The sequence below is a fragment of the Aythya fuligula genome, chromosome 11 (genome assembly GCF_009819795.1).
Source record: "Aythya fuligula isolate bAytFul2 chromosome 11, bAytFul2.pri, whole genome shotgun sequence".
In the NCBI taxonomy this organism is placed as follows: Eukaryota; Metazoa; Chordata; class Aves; order Anseriformes; family Anatidae; genus Aythya; species Aythya fuligula.
In genome coordinates, this window is record NC_045569.1 from 11,781,214 (window position 1) to 11,801,015 (window position 19,802).

Consider the following 19,802-nt stretch of genomic DNA (forward strand, 5'->3'; position numbering starts at 1 on the left):
TTTTTTACTTTAGGCATTAAATATATATATGTATGTAAACATAAGTAATTGTAAAACATGACAATCATAGTAAAGATAAGAAATTCGGGCATTAGTAGTGACTGTACTAAGAAGTAAATTCCTACCAGAGACCTCTGAAGAATACTAAGAAGAAAAGTCAAACCTTCTTATTACCCGTGAGACTAGGAAATAGTTGCCCATTTTCTATGGGTTGGGATAGTAAACATTTTTAAACCAAGGAATGATCACAAAAAAAGTCATGTTTAAAAATAACATTCTAGTATGTGACATCAAGGAAACCATGTTTCTGTTAAAAATATAAACACAAAGCAAAGTTTGGTAATATTTTTTTGCCCCTTTTATTAAAAACAGTCATTACATTTGACATACATTTGGCACAGCTTCTATCATTGTATCTCTGATTTTCAGGCAACCAATTGCAGGCTATCACAAAGTGACACTAGGAACGCCATTGCTGAGTTTGGGGTCAGAGCTACAAACTTCAGATTTTGCTTCATTTATGCTGTTGATTCTGTTTTTAGTTGGTCTGTGTGATGATCAAGAACAGCATATTGCCTTCAAATACATTCATATTAGATGTACATATGTGAACATGGTGTAGAACTGTACCCTATACCCGCCACTAGATATTGAAGAGAACACTCTTCTAGGTTTTGCTGTCCAGAATGATTTATAATTTTGCACTACATTTCTTGTCACATTGTCCCAATGCCTTTGAAGCCTATCACTCCAAGCCTTTTGCTTGGTGAACCAAAGTTTGTTGCATTCAGAAACAATTTTCTTAAACAACTTTTTAGAGTCCATGAAAGATGACAAATCTTACTGACAGGAAACTCTCCAGAAGGGAAAAAGCCTGTGGTAGTAACAGAAGCTGATACAGAGCTTCAGTAAAGACAAGTTTTTCTAAGCAAACCTACACACACACACAAATGCTTCAACTATACAGCAGCTATATTAACACAGGGAGAGGGAGGACAGTGGAGATTATCTTCTCCTAGCCATTATCCAAATTCTAAAAAGGACTAGATTTACATAAAAAAAACCATCAGTCCATTTACCAAGACACATTACATTGTTCCATTTGCTGCTTGTGTTTTAGGTCACGTGGAAGCTTCTTTTTTCAGTTTTTCTAATATCTCATCTGGTGTCACCGATACCAAAATCTTCACCACTTTATCACGGGATTTACCACCCTGGTTCAGACACACAAAAAAATTATCTTGCAGAGAATCACCGCTACACACACATTGCCAAAAAGCTCATTGTGATGCCAATACATCAGGTATTGAAAAATTATACGGGTATTGTTGAAAAATAATTCTTAAGAGTATAGGTATGCAGAGTTAACAGCAGTAAGACGTGGTTCATCAGTGTCCTTTCTAGTTATTTTAAAAGTGGAAAGCAATGCCTCATCTACTCTGCTTTTAAAATTGGATAGAGCTCCCAGAGCATGCCCTGAATTTTTGCCCTTTTTATAGGCTAGAATAAAAAGTAAGGTATGTTTCCATAATTCAGCTGTATCATCTAGAAGAAAGACTGCAACTGCATTTGCGTTTTATTTTTTTAAAGGTTACTGTATATAGTTGATAGATGTAGACTTTTAAATCTTCCTTCAACACTGTTTCCCACAAACTATTAGTTACTCTTAAGCTGAATTCCCAAGTTGATAATAGCAACAAAATGAAAATAAATTGCATTGTATATAACCTGTAAAATACTCAGATTAGTATGGCAGTTATTTTAAATATTGTTGACTTGTTTTTGTATTACTGACAAAATTGCTATTTTACATAGGAACTGGCAAATTTGCAATTTCATTTCATTTTGCCTGAAGCTACAACTTTGCCCGTATTCAGTAAAAATGTGAGAAACAAATATGTTGTATTTTAATCTGCAGCCTGACAAAAATCTTTAAAGATCCAAAAGGACATCCTGAATAAGGAAAATGTCTTAACAGTGCTATACAGAAATATGGCATGAATTTTAAAATTAAAAATAGATTTTTGAAGCAGACTAGCCAGCTGATGATGAAAATCAAGCCCCTTGGGTAGAAATATTACCATATTTCCAAAACCCTGTTTTATACTGGATTGTTTCCCACTTAGATTAGTTTTCGTGGCGTTATCGCTTATCATAAAACAAGTAGCACATAAGAGAGAGCAAATAGTACAAAAATCACTCGGTGTGTACACCCAGCAGATCAGGATGGGAAATCCAAGTCACAGATAAAATACTGACTTTACCGCAGTGCTTCACTGAGAACAAACAGTGGTTTGTGAAAAACAACACTAGCATGCAATTATTTGGACATTGTAGGTCAGATCAACTGAGTCAAGAAGGTCAGGCAACACTGGCCCCTTTTATGCTCAACTCTGCTTAGCACTTAGGAGAATAAACTAGTTAAACCTAAACAGCTCTTTAAGACAGGAGAGTGTTATTGTAAAATGTTGATTGAATTAAGGAGTTTGCCCAGGAGTCAAGAAAACATGAACCAAGCCTTAGCATCTCTACCTTTCATCAAAGCAGTGCTCAATTCATTGATTGTATTCCATTTATAACCACTATCTTTTAACAGACTTTTACAGCTACATTGAAGAAGCACAGAAAAATAAAGAGCACAGTTTTTCATTGTGCTCTCATGCTTACAAACTGTAAATTAACATGGTTGGAAAGACTGACATATGAGTTCAATGAGTTAATAAAACAAATTATTTATTCAGTGCAATGAATAATACAGTTTCCACATGCCAAGTCAACACACACAAGTTCTATTAGTACAAAGAAACTGTTAAGGCCCAGATAGAATGGATGTGTTTACAGATGCTTTTACTTATATGCAACAGTTACTTTTCAGAAAATTTTTACTCAAATACAGAAGTACCTTCAAAAACCGAATGCAAAGTTATTAATAAAATGCACATTTTTCTGCAAAGCACAAATTATGTGTATTGAATTTGAAATGAAAACAGAAGTATATTTAAGGGTCACAGAAAACATGAACTTCATAAACTTTTGGAAATATATCATGATAAGAAGTACTCTGACTACGTACTCAAGCTGTGGTTCTTCTTGTGTTAGGTTTTTCCTCAATGAATCATTCTATTAACTCAAACACTTTTCAAGTGTCTTTTGGACTAAACTTGGAGAGTATCTCCAATGACTAACTCAGTGAATAACAATTCAAGATCTTGAATTTAAAGTGCAGTAAGAGAAGACTGAAATAAAGAAGAAAAAAAACAAGTACCTTTTCTAAAATAACTTCACTCTTCTTCACTTCTAGCACCTTAGAGAGGTAGCGACACAGCTCTGCATTTGCCTCCCCTTCTGACGGAGGCGCAGCAATAGCTACACCTACTGCCTCAGCTGTCACATCTAGAACAGATATTTTAAAGAGTTTATGCTCAGAATATTCAAAACGTCTTGTTATCATTTCCTAAAAATGAATGCTTATGCTTCCAAAAGCATTTCAGTTTACAACCAAATGACCTCCTAGATCAGGAGGTAACTCTTAGATCAGCAGGTAACTCAGTATTTTTATACTTCACTAATTCCCTTAAGTTAACTGTTAGCCAGTGCGAATAACGATAACCTTCCAGCACAAAGAACAGCAAAGCCTTTAGACCCGTATCATTGAACAGCTAATGAATTATTGGCTTTTACACTCTAGTAGTTGGAGCACTATGGTAATGTGCTCTGTATTGCCCATTCTGCTGCTGGTGTACTCCGGCTCTCCAGCTTGGCTCTGTGCAGCATAATACAAATCGTATTACCCCCAATATGCAAAAAAAAAAAAAAAAAGCATGACCAATAGGCTGGCCCCAAGATCTTTGCTATCATCACGTTTTCTCTGGCTCAAGCGGCAGCACATCTAAGTGTGCTAATCCGTGCTCAGATTTTACTGACCCCATGTAAAACTCAGCCAATAGATCAGTGTTTCTTGGATGTAACGACTGAAACGTGATATTTGCATTCGCTTCTTGTCTGCTCTAGCTTTTAGATTTATGTTTGCAAACAGTAACTATTGTGGCCTAAAACTGCTTTTAGTTTTAATCCCTGTTGAAACAGGGAGAGCTCAGCATCGCTCTTCTCAGCGGGGGAAGGCCCTCAGCAGGGAGTACGCCCCTGTGTCAGGCTCACACCTACCAATGTAAAAACCTGCTCTAGCTTGTCCAGAGTTGTAGCAAGGGAACAGATTTTGCACGCTCCATCTTTTACAGCAGGAGGAAACCTCCACAAGCCCTTGGGATCCAAGCAGCTGGCCTAAAACTGAAGCGCTGCGCCCGCGTGCTTGAAGGAAAGCCCACAGAACCACTCAGGCTGGACGAGCCCCTCAAGGCCAGCTGGGTCGCTGTCCCTCCTTTCACAAATAAAATAAAACCAGAGGTGTGTTGGGCATTCACAGCGTGAGCACGGGGGGGTGGGGGGGGGGGACGAGGGCTCCTCCGGACTGTTGCCGCGCCCCACAGCGGCAGGATGGCGGTTACAGGGTTACACGGTTACGGGGTTACACGGCCCCACACCGCCTGAGCCCACAGGGCCCCCCGGGCTCCCCCTGCCGAGCCCGCCCCGCTCCCCGCCCGCCGCCCACCTGTGACGGCGCTGCAGCGCGCGCCGGGCTTGGCGCGAACCGTCACCCTCACGCCGCCCTCAGCCGCCACCACCGGCCCCGCGGCCGCCGCCTGCCCCGCGGGCTCCTTCGCGGCTCCTCGGCTCTGAAAGAGAGAAACGCGCCGTCAGCACCGGCACCGGCCTGGCCCGGCCCCGCCGCCCTGCACGCACCTTCCCCGGCATGGCCCCGCCGCGCCGCCGTACCGCCGCCAGCAGCGGGCGGAAGGCGCTAGGGCCCCGCATGGCTCCGCGCTGCCCTTCCGCCAGCACTGCCCGGCCCCGCCCGCAGCTCCACAGGCGCCGCCCCCGGCCCCACAGGGCCTGGCCCCAATGGGAAATTTCTAGGAAAGTCCCAGGAAATAGGAAAAATGAGCTGGGGGTGGGTCTGTCCCCGCTTCTCACCCCGAAATCGTTCTCCAAGCAGTGCTCTCGTACACCCTCAGGGAGGGTACAGAGTTCTGCACGGGAAGAAGTGTAAAACGACACCGACTGCATCCCATTACCAGAGGCAGAATGAGTGGCACACACACGGCCCTGAGCTCATACTAATTCTTTAGTATTGGGTTATCCAGTCAAAATAGCATCATTACAAGTCCTGTACTCCCGTTTTCACATTATACATTTTCTTATAGGCACATATGTATATACAGTGGCTATGTCCATAACCGGTTCTGTGTTCCAAAACAGCCCTTCTAAATTAAGAGATTCGGGAAAGATCCATTTATTGCAGAGTTAGACTTCATCTTTCTTTGCTGCAGCTGCTGTCTGGAGTGTTAAGTCCATTAATTCTCCATGGCTCATCCAAAACGTCTAGATGATACTAATACGAATCCAGCTTTGCTGATGTACTTCCAAAACAAAATAATATACATACATAGCAGTAATTCGTGTCCTTAGGGTCATTCCAAGGTTATTTTGGAGAAGTGCAAGCTGGTAGTAGAGCAGCAGAGTTACTTTTTAGGACAAGTTGGGGAAAATGTACATGTGAAGCTCATAACTAGTACAGATTTTCCAGTTCAAGAAATGAATTCTACTAGGTGAGAAATAAAGGGTTCAAAATACAAAGCCATTAATCACAACATACTATTTAAAACAATCTTTTCAATATACAGAGTACTTATTCCACTTGATGCTTCATTAAGAGGAAAAGCTAAATTACATTCTGCTAACAATGACGCAGAGAAAATAGCTTTCCCAGTACCTCTCAAACAAGTTAGTTTTGTTTTAACACATTCATGTCATTTCACAGAATTGTCTTACTGTCACCAACAGTGAGCTAAAGTCCAATGATACACTGACACATCCAAGACGATTGTGTGAAATTATGTATAAAATATTATTTCTGGTATCTGTCCATCTTCTATTGATGTCCCATTGTTGTTACCCGGCGAACTATAAAAGACAAAGCACGTTTTGCTAGCAGTAGGAGATTCGTGGATCACCTTCTTCAATCCTTTTGTTCCATAGTGGGAATCAGGACCCTGAAAAACACCAGAAGACATTAGCAACTGAATGAAAATGTGCAGCAAGACCCATAAAATTTTGAAGTTCAAATACTATTTAATTATTTTAACAGTAAAAAAAACAAACAAACAAACAAAAATCTGTATTTATTTATACACTTTCCCATCAGAAATTAGACAAAAGACAAACCCTTGGATGAAAACAGCTTTTTCTTCTATACTGTTGAGCATTCTTACTTTTAATGTTGCACAAGCTGTGTAGCAAACTGTTGGCAGAATCTCTATAGGTTCTTTGAACATGACTCTGAATGTACTGGCAGTTCCATCGCAACTAAATCCAGTATCATTTTGTCCCAGTGTTTGATTCTTCTCATAATCAATTATCTGCATAAAGACATGAAAAACATATCTTTAGATTTATGAGCTTGAGAAAGATTCTTACTGTACACACATTGGAGTATTACAAGCGAAACACTTGCCTACTCCACCCAGTTTAATTGCAACAATAGTGCAGTTTCAGAATTGAGATAAGTGCAATTTCCTAACAATACTGTGAGGGCTGACCCTGCGGTGTGGTGAACCATGGCTTTTGCATTTTCGCACAGGCTGTCCAATCTGTGCACTAAACTCAGCCCACAGCACTGCTCCAACCAGGTTATAGCTTTGCCTGAGAGGAGATGAATAGCTCAAACCTTCAGCTTTTGACCTTAATAAACTACGTATGATCCTATACTTAGATTTGCTGATCTTTGTACACCTACACAGCCCCCATGAGGGAAGCACATGAGGCTGGACCCACATGCTTCACAGGCTGTGGATCATTTAGAAAACAAGTTTTTACAGATAACGTGAACAGTCAATGATATATTCTTAAAAGAAAACAAAAACTTGTGCTTCGATGTTTTATACAATTTATTTCTATTTCACATTCAGTATAAAAATTACACTCAGACCACATATTTCTTTTGCCTTCAGTTTTAGTGGCAAATAGGAATCTTTAGCTGAGATGTCAGAAATAGCACGTATCATACTTCTCCTTTTGGATAGCAATTTCTGATCCACACTGCTGAACATCTCCTGCAGAAGTAGGATACCACAGCTTTAGAGGAACACAAATACTGCTCATGATTACTCCACTAACAACAATCCTAACAATTTTATTAAATTGCTATATAATGTTATTACTGCACCAATGAGAGCATACTTTGCCTCAAACAGGGCTTCAATTTTTTTTCCAGTCACAATCAAAAGAAATACTAACAATTCTAATGTTGAAGGCATATGCCCCTTTAACATAGTAATGTATATTGCAAATACATTGCTTACTATTTTAAGGTGAGTATAAAATATTTATTTTTTTTTTCCTGAAGCTCTGCTAGTATTGTATGCACTTTCAAAATGAAAGGTGCAGAGACAACTTAAATGGCTGCCTACAAGGACAAAATTTCGGGTTCATCAGGAACTGGAGATAGTTTCAGAGTAAAGAAAATCCATAGAGGATGGGTGGCCTTCATCTGAACCATGAAGGTGCATTAGCCTGTCAGTTTGGATCAGGAGTGTTTCTCAAGTGAGTCTCTTGATCATTCCTACTTAACATGCTTTGGTTTGCCTTGTAAGAACTAAATTCTTTTCAGATGAAATAAATCCAGCAAATATATTGAGGGACCACACAAAATGCTTTCATCTGCTAATAGGAATTTAGTGTAAGGGAATCAAACAAGAGTTAATGAAAAGTAAAAATCCCCCAGTAAGTATAGTGTGGTACTGATGACCTAGCAGCTAAATTTTTCGTTCTGAAGATCCACCTGAGTGCACTATACTACTCATTTACACAGATGTATAGTTTGAGAAAAACAAATTGATAAAGTTTCAAATCAAGGGATTTGCAAGTGAGTTTTTAAACTGAGGAATGTGGAAAAGCCAACAAATTCCTTCAAAATCTCAACCCAGATAAACTCTCTTTGGAACATCATAAAAGGAAAGATTTTTTTTCCCCCTGCAGAAGACAGGCACAAAATTCCTATACTTAAGTACACAATGGTCAGAGAACAGTAATCATCAAATGGGAAACAGAAGACAAATAAACTGCCCTTTAAATGGGATGCCAAGAAAAAAAAACTGGAACAGCATTTCCAACACATGCTAGAAGTCTACAAAATAAAATGGGGACATCTGTCCCCAAATGAAGTCACGGATTCTTTCCCAAAACATTCCACATACCTAGTAAATCAACGTGATATTGATTTAACGTGATGTTGATGAAGTAGCGGGTTATGAAATACACAGCACCGAGTAACTGTGTCAGCCACAGAATGTTAATACCTTGCTAGAAAGCTTAGAAACAAATCAAAACTAAACTCAGTAAGAGAATTCAAATGGACCGAAATTCCATACTTAAAAAGGGAAAGATACAGTGATGGATCAATATTACTAGAAGACAATCCTAATCACACATGCTAACAGAGATCAGACAGGCTACAGGAGCAGGAAATACAATTTTAGTGGTGTCTTCAGTTACCCTCTCAGACTAGACAAGTGTCATATCAGGACACGAAGCAGGGGTGACATTTTTAGATACTATCACTGACCATTTCATGAGATTGCTAACCAATTGCTCAGTAGGAAGAAACGCAACCCTTGATTTGGTACTGAGTGATTAGTAGGATCAGATTCACAATTTCATAATGGAAACACTATGTAACACTGTCTATAATATACTTAGAGTCAGCGTTCCTACATGAACAACAAAAGCAAATCCACCACAGCTGTGCTAAACATCAAAAAGAAAAATGGGGAAGTTTGTTCAAAAGAAGCTAAAATAAACAATTAAGAAAATCAAATCCTTTTACGTAGCATACTACTAAAAGACATCACACTCTTCAGTACAGTACTGGTACACATCACCTATTAGAAAGGCTTGAGAAAAGGGAAGAAAGCTGGCATGACTAAACTGCACAGGGCTATTACTGTAAACATAAAAAAGGGCATCCTTACAGGAATTCAAGGTTACACTGGACAAGTGTTAGGGAGTTACTAAACAGAGAGACCAACTCAGTCTCAGGAAAAGCCTGTTCTGAAAAGGATTGAAGGACAAGAGACTAGAGTGGATAGGAAGAAAAGTTTCGTATTGTACTTACTTTTCCCTAGTCATCTGCTTATGACACTGTTGGATATAAAATACAGCTTAGATTCCTGCCTATCAGACTGCTATCCTATTTAGATATACAGCAAACCTTTTGTATTAAGCACAGTTTCTGCATAAGCCTATTTCAACAGAATATACTGTACCTGGATATTGACTTGATAGTCTGTAGGTCCATGAATAGATCCATATAATCCAAATCCCACTATTGAAATTCTTCTGTTAACTGTGAATCTAGTAAAACACAAGCCAAGAAAGGAATTGAAACAACTGTGATGAGTGTGTTACCTTCTTCCCAGTCAAGGAAGAAAAAGAATCCCATCGAAGAGTGCAAAACCAAACTGAAAATGACATTGCATTAATATTTTTCAATAGTGTTTTCTATTTAGATTTCAATAGTAAAAATAAATGTCTTTTTTTTTATTATTATTTTAATCAGTTTTATAGCATAAAGCTTTGTGAATCCACCAAATCGTATATAAATACATATATATAATATTAAGGATTTCTAAATGAAAAATGACCAGATTCTTGATCTGTTTTTATTTTAGAGATATTCAATATCCTTTGTAACTTAAAACTGGATATGTAGCGAATACCCCACCCCTCTAGAAAGTACCCAGGCCTTTTGAACTTTGTTCTTTGCTCCTTTATATTTCATCAGTGCAACAGCCTAAGTCACTTTATAAAAGGAAAAGATTAGATGTGCCCAAACGGTACCAGCTAGTCTGTTACTGTATCTTATGCCAAAAATTGGAAGTTGAATAATATGACTGCCTTTCTTCCCACACTTCTCTGTTTCCCCTTCAAATAGTTTCCAAAGCCATACCTAATCCGATCACTTGTTCCACTGTAGCCCCAGCGACTCTCCACTTGCTGGAACCTGTTAATGCTGCATTCTTTTCCTCTAAGGCAACATCTTGGTCGGTCAATGTAATCTACTTTTGGCTTAGGATTGACAGTAAAATGCAGAAAGAGATTTACTACTTCCCGATCTGACAAGATTCCAGACTGAGCAGGGCCTATGAAAAGAAAAAACTTCCAAGATAATTCTAAAACTTAATTCAACTGTCATATTTAAACCACGTGCATTAGCACACCAAGGATGGCAATAACATTTTCCAATGGCCAGACCATGTTCTGCAGGATATTTGCTTTCATTAAGACTGAATCACAATGTTTATTAGTACAGTATTAATAATAACAGGATAGAGTGTTAAGGATCTCAGCACTCACAGATGAGCAGTGCAGAACTATTGTGCAGAACTAGTAGGACAAAGAACCCCAGAACTCACCTGCTGCAAACTCTTCAATAGTCATTAATGGAAAACGAATTAAGGAAAGAGCTCTTCCAAGGACTTTCTGTTTGTTTCCAAATGTCACAGGCAGTTGTTGTCTTTGACATTCAGCTTCTGCCCAACGAACAACAGCTCCAAAGAGTCTACTTTCTCGAATACTAAGGGTATCTCTTTCTAGAACTGCACACAATGTGTCTGTTATGTGAAAAAATATTAACAGATTTGAATCAATATTAATCCAAAACAATTCTACACATTTTAAATAAGCTTAAAACATTAAACAAATAAACACTCAGAACTTTTATAATACCACAAAACGTGTCTTATGACTAGAGAAGTCTCCCAATAGTGTGCAGGTGTCCAAGCTAAAAAATAAATAAAATAAAATAAAATAAAAAATAAAAAAATAAAATAAAAATAAAAATAAAATAATACTTCCTCTTTCTGCCACGATGACAGCATATAAACTTTTTTCTTGATTCCTAAGAGTGTGGCTATAGACAATCTATATATTAATGGTCCTATATATAGGATATATAGGGGTGTGTGTGTGTGTATATATATATGTATAATGTATGTACGTATATGTATATATATATACACTACATAAGCTATGTAGTGACAACCAATAAATACCCTAAAGAATTTCCATGGCTATGGCAAGATCAAAGCTGGCAGTGATCAAGTACAGTGCTGAATGTACAATACCACTCCAGTTATTCATGACAACACAGTCACGTTCTCAGCCGAGTATCCACCTGCCAATCTCAACCAACTGTAGACACAAGAAGCAGCAGTACACACAAAACCAGTTTAAACATACATGAAAGTGATCTTAAACATTGACGCATTTGCCTCCCACAAAGTTTTAAGGTGGAACACAGGATGTCAGGCAAGCTACTCTCACTTGCATTTTACAAAAGCAACTTCTCCTGTATTTCTAACATGTTCTGACATTTTAGGAAGAGCATATGCAAAAAGTCTCTACTGATTATTTAAGGTTTAGTTTGCTCAACTCTCAGTTTAGCATAGAACATGAGCTGTAAAAAAAAAAAAAAAAAAAAAAAAAAAAAAAGTGTTTTTTCACATTCTGAATCTTCTGTCTTCAGAATTTTTTACATGCCCTGAATTTGAGCGAGGCGTGTTTGCTGTCATAGAAAAGTCACAAGTCAAAACAGATTGAGATTTATCGAGAGTAGATATTAATGTTCACAGTTTGGGTCTAAACTCACTGAACACAAGTTAACAATGACTTTACAATTTCTTTAAGCAGCTGGAATACCTTTCTTCAGTCTGAGTTTGGGATACAATCTAGCTGATCTGGAGTAAAATCGTAGACATATATAGTAACAATCAAGTTTAAGTAACCAAACATAACAACTGCTGGCTTTTGGTAAAGGAAAAAGTATAGAAAGCAGAATTACCAGGAGAATTCTAAGCTAGTTTATATTTAAAAAACAAAGAAAAAAAACATTCTACACATTGTACCTGATTTGTGCAACCCTGAAGAGAGAAAAGTATCACACAGCAATAAAACAGTATGATTCCCTTTGGAAGTCTAACACTTAGGACACAAGAAGGAACTTACCTATATCAATATCAGTAAAGCCTTCTGCACTTATTGCATCCATGGTACTTTTGTCTATTGTGTCGAGACACAGACTAGCAAGCTGAGGTTCGTCAAACAAACGAGCCTGAGAAAGTAAAGTAGTATAGCTTTGGTTACTGCGCTGTTGCAAGCATCAAGCTGCTAAACCCCTAATTCTAAGAAGCAAGTATTTTTTAACTCAATGTAAGTCTAAATTAAAATAGGCTGATTTGTCTAAGTATGCCCGGTGTTTATACCTTCTAGAGCACTTACATTCTCAAAGGAGAATATAATTGAGGAGAATGCACTGCATACAAGGTTTCCTTCATGCTTATAATTTTAGTTTTGAAAATATAACTTTAAAAAGTACATATCAAATCTACTATAGTGAACTATCTCATAAAGACAAACAAAAAAACAATTAGGATATTCACTGTAGAATACACAGGTCTCACCTGAAATGTCCCAGTACACTGTGTATTAAAAAAAATTCCTCTGCATTACCAATAAAAGCCAAGACAAGTCTGTAAAAATGCTAACAAAGCAATAAGGTATTTTCAGACATAAATTAAATGATGCGATGGCAGCCCCCCTGTGAAGTAATATTATTTGGTTATTCCCATCCAACTACCAATTTTCATGGTAAACCAAAACTAAACTTAAATTCACCTACCTGAGTAAGCAGCATAAAGGCATTATCTGCTCGGAGGTGCTTCGTCAGAAAATCCACACAATGTGCTTCCAGGGCTGGGACTGCATACTTCTTAGCTGTGTAAAGAGTAGTCATGACTGTTTCTGGACCGATTTGAACTTCATCTGAATAAAGAAACCTAGAAATCAATACACAGATAGATATAATAAAAACATATCTTGAAGTGCCGTCAAGCACAACATAATCTCTTTACATTTACAAAGCAGGTAAAAGATTTGCACTGCAAACATGTAACAGTTCACCATGTAGCATTTTTACAAATTAATAAACTAACTAAAGGGTTGAAGAAAGACTATTACATTAACCTAATGGCATACATTTGTTTTAAATACACATTACTCCCTAAGACTGATCTGGCTGTGCTAGTTATACATAGCTACCAAACTGTAAACAACAGCTGAGCTGCAGAATTGCTTAGCGTATTAATGCACGCTCTTTTGATTCACTACTAAAAGCTGTATTCCTAAGTATCAATACACAACCCTCTATGGGTGTATTACTGATTTTAATTTACTGAAAGTGCATACTAGCTTCTTCACAATAAGGAGCAGAGCGTCAAGGACTTCTACTGTGATAACATCTTGTGTGACAGTCACCATTCTCCAGCATTCAGAGGAGAGGAAAGGGAGTAATATTCTAACAGATGACCTTGACTCTATTCCTGCTGCAGACTGACATAGGAAAAAAAACCTGGCTTCTCTCCACTGCTTGAGGTTATATGATTGCTTGAGATTTCAGCATAAAGCAGTGAACCAAACCATAAAAGTCTCCACCAAAACCAGGAAAAAAAAAAATCTCTTTCCTGAGCAGCTGTTACTTGAAACCAGACAAGATAAGATTTATTTTGAGGTTCTGCATGGAAAAGATGACTTTTTTAAAAAAACACTTTTCTTTCAGATGACATTGAAGATAATCTTATCGTTATTTCACCAGGTTTTCAGATAATAATCAAGATTATTCTGTCATTTACAGAAATATATCTGTACTACACAAACACGTTCCCCCCCCGCAACACACACAGCTGATTAAATATAATAAACCAGGGCACATTTGCAAATGCAGGAATTGTACAGGGAAGGACAAATCTTTTAAATTTCTTAGTATTTTTTGTTTGGACCTCCTGGAAATGAATGGCAAACAACACATTGAGAAGGAAGGCATGATTAGAAGGGTTTTTAACATAATAATAACAATCAGTTTGTATTTAACAGAAGAAACTTGTGAAAGGAACAGACTCAAACTTGCCTGCAACATTGGGAGACCTAAGTAATGGGAAGATGGAATAATAGTTTCAGATAAAATTATTCACTGTTTTTGTTTCTTGTAAGAAAACCCTAATTCTTAGTAATTGCTAACTCTTCAGTTGTATATCAGTATGAATGAATATTTATAACAACCTACAACTGAATTCACTGCCACTTACAGGTATGTGTTTATCATTACAATAATCTAATCCATTCAAATGGCCAACTTTCACATAATTTAGGAAATCTGAACAAGGCTCCAGATTAATCCTTTAAACTGAATTTACATCAAAGCTTTTTGAAAGGAGTTTATCTGAACGCTGAACTTGTCAGTACAAGTTTCATACAGCTCATGTAGAACTGATTTATGAAAGCCATAAACTATTAGTTGATGAAAATGATAGGCTTTTTTTGCCAGCCACAATCACTGACAAATGTAAGAAACTAAGATGTAGTAGGTACAGTTTTCAACATGCAGTTCTGTATACCAAATTGACAATTAGCTCATGAAAGCACAGAATAGCACATTATGATTTTGGTTTTAACATTTTTAAAAGTCCTTTTTAAAATGTCCTAAAATTCCTTGTATGATTTTAGAGAGCTTGGAGGCAAAGATGTCATAAGTGTCAAAAATTAAGAGGCTGTTAAAGAGTGCCATTACCACATACAGACACTACAAGGTTTTACTAAATCCTACCCCCCAAAAAAATAAAATAAAATTCACCAAGTTGTTTTTGGAACACAACCTTGATTTTATTTCGTAGATGTGTCCAACCTGTGGCCAACAAACAGACTGGTTCACTTCGTACACTTTATAAGAATCAGGGCGCAGTTCCAAACTGTACTTTTCTCTGATGCTTCTTTGCTCAGCTTTGTAGGTTTTTTTTTCCCCCCCCATATGATCAAAAATCAATTACATGGCCAAAATTTTTCATTCGTGTGACTTCTGTTAGCTGCAGGATGCTTTTTCATTCCATGAAGGACATACCTGAGGCTCTCTGCTACGATCCCTTCCCTGCTGCACGCCTGGACGTACATTAAGAGACACTCCCCAGCTGCGCGCATGTCAATGACAAAAGTGAGGGGACTTCCAACGGTTAAAGCTCTGGCAACTAAATGTTACCCAGCACCAAGTCCATCACCTAGACTTCATGATGCACCAGGGAAGGGTGTGAGGACGCATAGCAACAGGACATGTGATACAGTTACATACTTTTAAACTGAGTAAACTCCTGATAAGGAGTATCCAAGTATATTAAGAATGTCACATAGTCAGGTGTGTTTGCGCATTCAGTATTCCAAGTTTTTGATAACATCAGTATTCTCAAAGCCAACCCATAGTCTTTTGCAAGTACTAAAAAGTGTGAATTTGCAAAGCTGAAAGGTAGCTGTAAGCGCTACAAAAATCGTAATAAAGTGCGTTGTTCTAGGACGTTGTATAATCCTGTTTCCCTTTAGCATACGGACGGACGGTCATGATGCATTCACCTACTCATAAAAGAGGAACTCTAGGTGTGTCTTCTAAAAATCCCTCTGCTCCTGTGCCAGGAGCTCTGTCTCTGTGCTGCCTCTCCCACTTGTGGCACGCCTGAACTAGCACTCCTTTGTGTTCACACCACTGCTCTGCCTCCACTCAGCCCAGTGGGGCTCATGATCACTTCTCCTCCTCCCTCCTCTCAAGACTTACAGAAAATAACCTGCACTTTAGATACTGACCAGTTGTGCCGCCATCCAGGATGGCAGATGGCTGCATAGACCATTTTTAGTGACCCAAACAAAGAATTTTCCAAGTGACTACTTCAGCATTCATTTTGCCTAAGTATTCAAGTTTTACACGACTTCTTTACTCTCAGGTTAGCACTTCTTTATCCCCTAGTCCCAGCATCTTCCCAACAGCTGAAGTATTTTCACCACTCTAAAAAACACAGGAGTCTTCTTCCAGTTGGTCATGATTAACCCTCTATTTACTGCTTGCCAAAGTCCTCAGCAAAGACATTTGGAAAATGAACTGCTAAATTAGTGTCACGTTGTCACTTTCCTTTATACTATGACAAAGGACAAGTTAAATTATTTTAAAATGTATGTGAACGGAAACAAACAAAAATAATCTGACTACAAACCCAAATCTACACCACAGTACCCTAGTACGAGTCCACTTCAATGTCCTGGATCACTGCAATTCAATCTGTGCAGGTCAAACCATACAGGGGGAAAAAAAAAAAAGTTTATCAATTGTGAATTAGAGAAAGCAGATTCAAACTTTGGCACTCACATTACTTCACTTCTTAGGGATTTATCCGACAAATTACTGAAGCAGTCAGCTGCTTTAAAAAAAGCTTCTATGGCTCATGTTTGAAAACTCTTCAGGCAAAAGGAATACTGGGTGGCAAGCCAAAACACACATCAGTCATTTCTACGTCTTTGAGCTCAGCCAATTATTTTCTATGAACGTTCTTGCTCCTTGCCCAGTCAGTTCTCAGTCTCCCTTTTTGCCATCTTTACAATCAAGATTTTAGCCAACAGACAAGAACTACCTAAATTTCTCAAGGGGAAGGAAAAAAAGAAAAGGAAACCCTAGAATTTATTACTGAAATTAAGCAGTACTATCAATTAAAGATTCAGTTCATTATTTTTAAATAACTTAACTCAAAAAAAATCAGTATTTTAGAGGCTGATCATAAAATAGAAGCAATTGTAGCCATTTTAAAAGAGGATATGAATATATCCAAAAGAAAAATTGAAAGAGAGAGATGTCACATCAAATTTGTGACTATCTGGTGTTTAAAATGTTCACTATCTAGCTCCTTTTTTCTTCCCCATAAATCTAATTCAATCCACAATCTATTTCGTAACACAACACTAACACTGAGGAACATTTACATCACAGGACAGGGAGACACCACTCTATTTCATTGGATGTGGAATGAATTTAAGAGAATCTGAACTTTTTTCATCACAAACATCTCTGCCTTTGGCTTTACACTATAAGAAGCATTGGTCAATAGATCTTTAAGAAACATAACTACAGATAGAACAGAACAAAAGACATATGTAAACAAAACCAGAAATTAGCTGTGAAATGTTAAGTAATTAGCAAATTATCCCTAAAAGTTTTTGCATCAATTTGATGTTTCTTTTATCCTGATGTTCATTTGTTAGGAATATAAATGTCTCAATTCTATTCCTAGCTATTACACTTCAAACTGGTCTTTGCAAAGATTAAAGAAGTGCCCAATAAAATACAACCATCATTACCTGACCAATTTACTAATGACAGATAAGAGGCCAATAATGCAAGGTGCAAGTCATGAAAAAAACAAACAGGGTGTCTTATAGTTGAGGGACCTTAAATCTGTGTATAAGAGCATGGAAGAAGTCTGGTACTAGTCTGTACTAAAGAAATTCTCTTTAGATATGTTTCTAACAAGGTGTTGCAACTTATACCATTATAAGCTCGGTGTACACATATCAGGGTTTGATTCTGAAGAGGGAGCTTGAAGGGATGCTACCAGATCCAAGGAAGGCAGCAGGTGTGCAGGTTACCTACTCCTGACGTAGGGAGGTAGTGACAGAAAAATAACAATACAGGACTGTTTTGAGGCCTTGTAATTGGAACAAGTTCACTCTAAATACATATCTATAATATAGGAGAAAGTTCTAAAAAGCTGCCAACTATTTCATACATACATCAAACCTGACACACTTCAGTTCAGTCTGGTGATATTTAGACCAGATACAGGTATAATCAATTTACTTAAGCAAGTGCCCTGGCCCTTACGTACCAGCAGCTCTACAGACACAAGGTGGCTTTTGTTTGCTTTGCTTACTTCTACAATTTTCAAACACCACCCTTCTCACCCTCCTGCTTCTGCATTTGTATATTTAATCCAAACAAACTTCTCTCATCATAACCATTTTTCATTGCCTGGTGTTTTTTCTGTATCTGTATACAGACACACGTCTCATTCATTTGCTATTAACCTTTGTAACAATTTTTGCTTGAAAGACACTTCCCAGCATGCTACACAAGCACTTCACCTTACATTTTTACCACTCCCTGTTTGCTGAGAAACCAGAAAATACAGTTTATTTGCTAAAGAGCCACACAGAGAGTTGCTGCTGTGTACTTTTTATAGCAAAATCAGTTGCTGTAGCTCCCGTTTCCATGATTACTAAAAGGACTCCCTGATTCTTCTCAGCCTCCAAACAAAAAGAAATTGTTAAGATTTGGGCCCTTATTGCATAACAGAAAGCTCTAAAACACTACAAATTCCCTTCCAGGCAATGACACTTGTCTTCAAAATGTTCATTACAGATACCTGTTCAATACATTTTATAGATGTTATGCCTAGCAGAGGAGTTTCTTGTGAAAAAAATCTTAAGATTAAATAGATATTAGACATCAGTAGCCCATTTTGCATATGTTTTCCCCACCACTGCGCTCGTGGTCTCCCCTGGGTGGTTTGCGTGTAAGCTGTGAGCTAACTGCATGCTGCTGCGCTCTCCACCCCAAATATCTGAAATGTGTGCCTGCAATAGGCATTTCTCTGGTGAAGGGACACAGTTCGCTACCACTGCTGAAAAAGACGAGAGAACTGCAAGACGAGTAAGTTGTCAAAGTAAATTATCAAATGAAATTAAAAGCCCAGTACAGCCTCGGTTCCTTCTCAGCCATCAGTAGGTGGATGGGTGGTTGCGACACTCTGGGATTGCTGAACCACCAATTCCCATCACCTTCATTAAAAGACGAAACCAAAAAGCCAAATCAGCCCCTCCCCGTCCCATCCTGAGGGGCCACTGGACCCCAAACCAGGCTGGGAAGGGATGCGCAGGGAAGCGGCACGGAGCAGGACGCCGTGACCTTGGGTGCAGCCCCCGGCTGCCGGGCGGCCCCTCGGCACCTCGGGGGGGGGGACAAACGGGATGGGGCTCAGGGCACCGACCCCCGGCAGCGCACGAGGCTGAGGGGACGGAGCTGACAGGGGGGGAGCCGCCGTGTGGGGGCCACCCCCACCCCACACCTCACACCCCCACCGCCCACCCCCGTCCCGACCTGAGCAGCGCCAGGAAGGCGGCGGGCTCCACGTCGGGCAGCTCGATCTCGGCCGAGGTGGTGGCCATGCCGCCGTTGAACATCGCGTCGAAGACGGCGCTGCCGGCCGCCAGCACGAAGCGGTGGGCGGGGATGCGCTGCTGGCCGGGCCCGGGAGGAGCCCCCCCGCCGCCGCCGCCGCCCCCCGATCCGCCGCGGGGGCCGCCCTTGCCCACCACGAAGTGCACGTCGCTCAGCAGCTCGTTGGAGAAGAGGAAGGCGAAGCGCTCCCGCAGCGAGCCCTTGGTGGCCTGCCAGTTGTACAGCGGCTCCCGCTGCAGCACCGCGCCGCTCTCTGGGGAGGCGGTGGGAACGGTGGGGGCGGCGGAGGGGGCCGAAGCTGCGGCAGCGGCGGCACCGGGAGCGGCGGGAGGCGCCTCCCCGGGAGCCCCCGCACCGCCGCCACCGGCGGCCGCCATCGCCGCCCTGAGGGGGCCGCGCCGCGCCGGGCCGGGCGCTCAGGCAGCCCCGCCGCGCATGCGCCCCGCGCAGGCTCCCTGTGGGGCCGTGGGTGTCCGCTGGCCGTGCGGGTGGCTGAGGGGAGCAGGGCACAGCCCGCCGGTTCCTTCTGGCACTTTGTCACTTCTGTCACTTTTTGTCACTTTTTGTCACTTGTCTGAGGGAGTGCGGTGTC

General features: G+C 39.8%; 2 protein-coding genes across 2 annotated transcripts; both read right to left on the reverse strand.

Moving 5' to 3' along the window:
• Positions 1 to 350: 350 nt before the first annotated feature.
• C11H15orf40 (chromosome 11 C15orf40 homolog) lies at positions 351 to 4,872 on the reverse strand. The gene is made up of 4 exons (XM_032194991.1): positions 4,801 to 4,872; positions 4,610 to 4,733; positions 3,266 to 3,393; positions 351 to 1,214 (listed from the first exon to the last, which is right to left on the reverse strand). Exons 1-4 carry the CDS (start codon positions 4,870 to 4,872, stop codon positions 1,122 to 1,124), a joined length of 417 nt encoding a protein of 138 aa, XP_032050882.1. The 3' UTR covers positions 351 to 1,121.
• A 290-nt stretch (positions 4,873 to 5,162) lies between these two features.
• On the reverse strand, positions 5,163 to 19,591 carry BTBD1 (BTB domain containing 1). Its single transcript, XM_032194870.1, has 8 exons — positions 19,130 to 19,591; positions 12,794 to 12,950; positions 12,121 to 12,226; positions 10,530 to 10,727; positions 10,064 to 10,256; positions 9,381 to 9,468; positions 6,330 to 6,476; positions 5,163 to 6,110 (listed from the first exon to the last, which is right to left on the reverse strand). The coding sequence occupies exons 1-8, from the start codon at positions 19,585 to 19,587 to the stop codon at positions 5,952 to 5,954; spliced, it is 1,506 nt and encodes a 501-aa protein (XP_032050761.1). The 5' UTR covers positions 19,588 to 19,591; the 3' UTR covers positions 5,163 to 5,951.
• Positions 19,592 to 19,802: the final 211 nt, after the last annotated feature.

Coding starts and splice junctions, on each gene's coding strand:
- C11H15orf40 (XM_032194991.1), bottom strand. CDS start 4,872: ATGCGGGGCCCTAGCGCCTTCCGCCCGCTGCTGGCGGCGGTACGGCGG. Junction 4,734..4,800: donor GCGGGGCCATGCCGGGGAAG/GTGCGTGCAGGG, acceptor TCTCTCTTTCAG/AGCCGAGGAGCCGCGAAGGA. Junction 1,215..3,265: donor GTGAAGTTATTTTAGAAAAG/GTACTTGTTTTT, acceptor TGTCTGAACCAG/GGTGGTAAATCCCGTGATAA.
- BTBD1 (XM_032194870.1), bottom strand. CDS start 19,587: ATGGCGGCCGCCGGTGGCGGCGGTGCGGGGGCTCCCGGGGAGGCGCCT. Junction 10,728..12,120: donor CTTTACTGATATTGATATAG/GTAAGTTCCTTC, acceptor TTCACATAACAG/ACACATTGTGTGCAGTTCTA. Junction 6,111..6,329: donor CAGCTTGTGCAACATTAAAA/GTAAGAATGCTC, acceptor GGTGTTTTTCAG/GGTCCTGATTCCCACTATGG.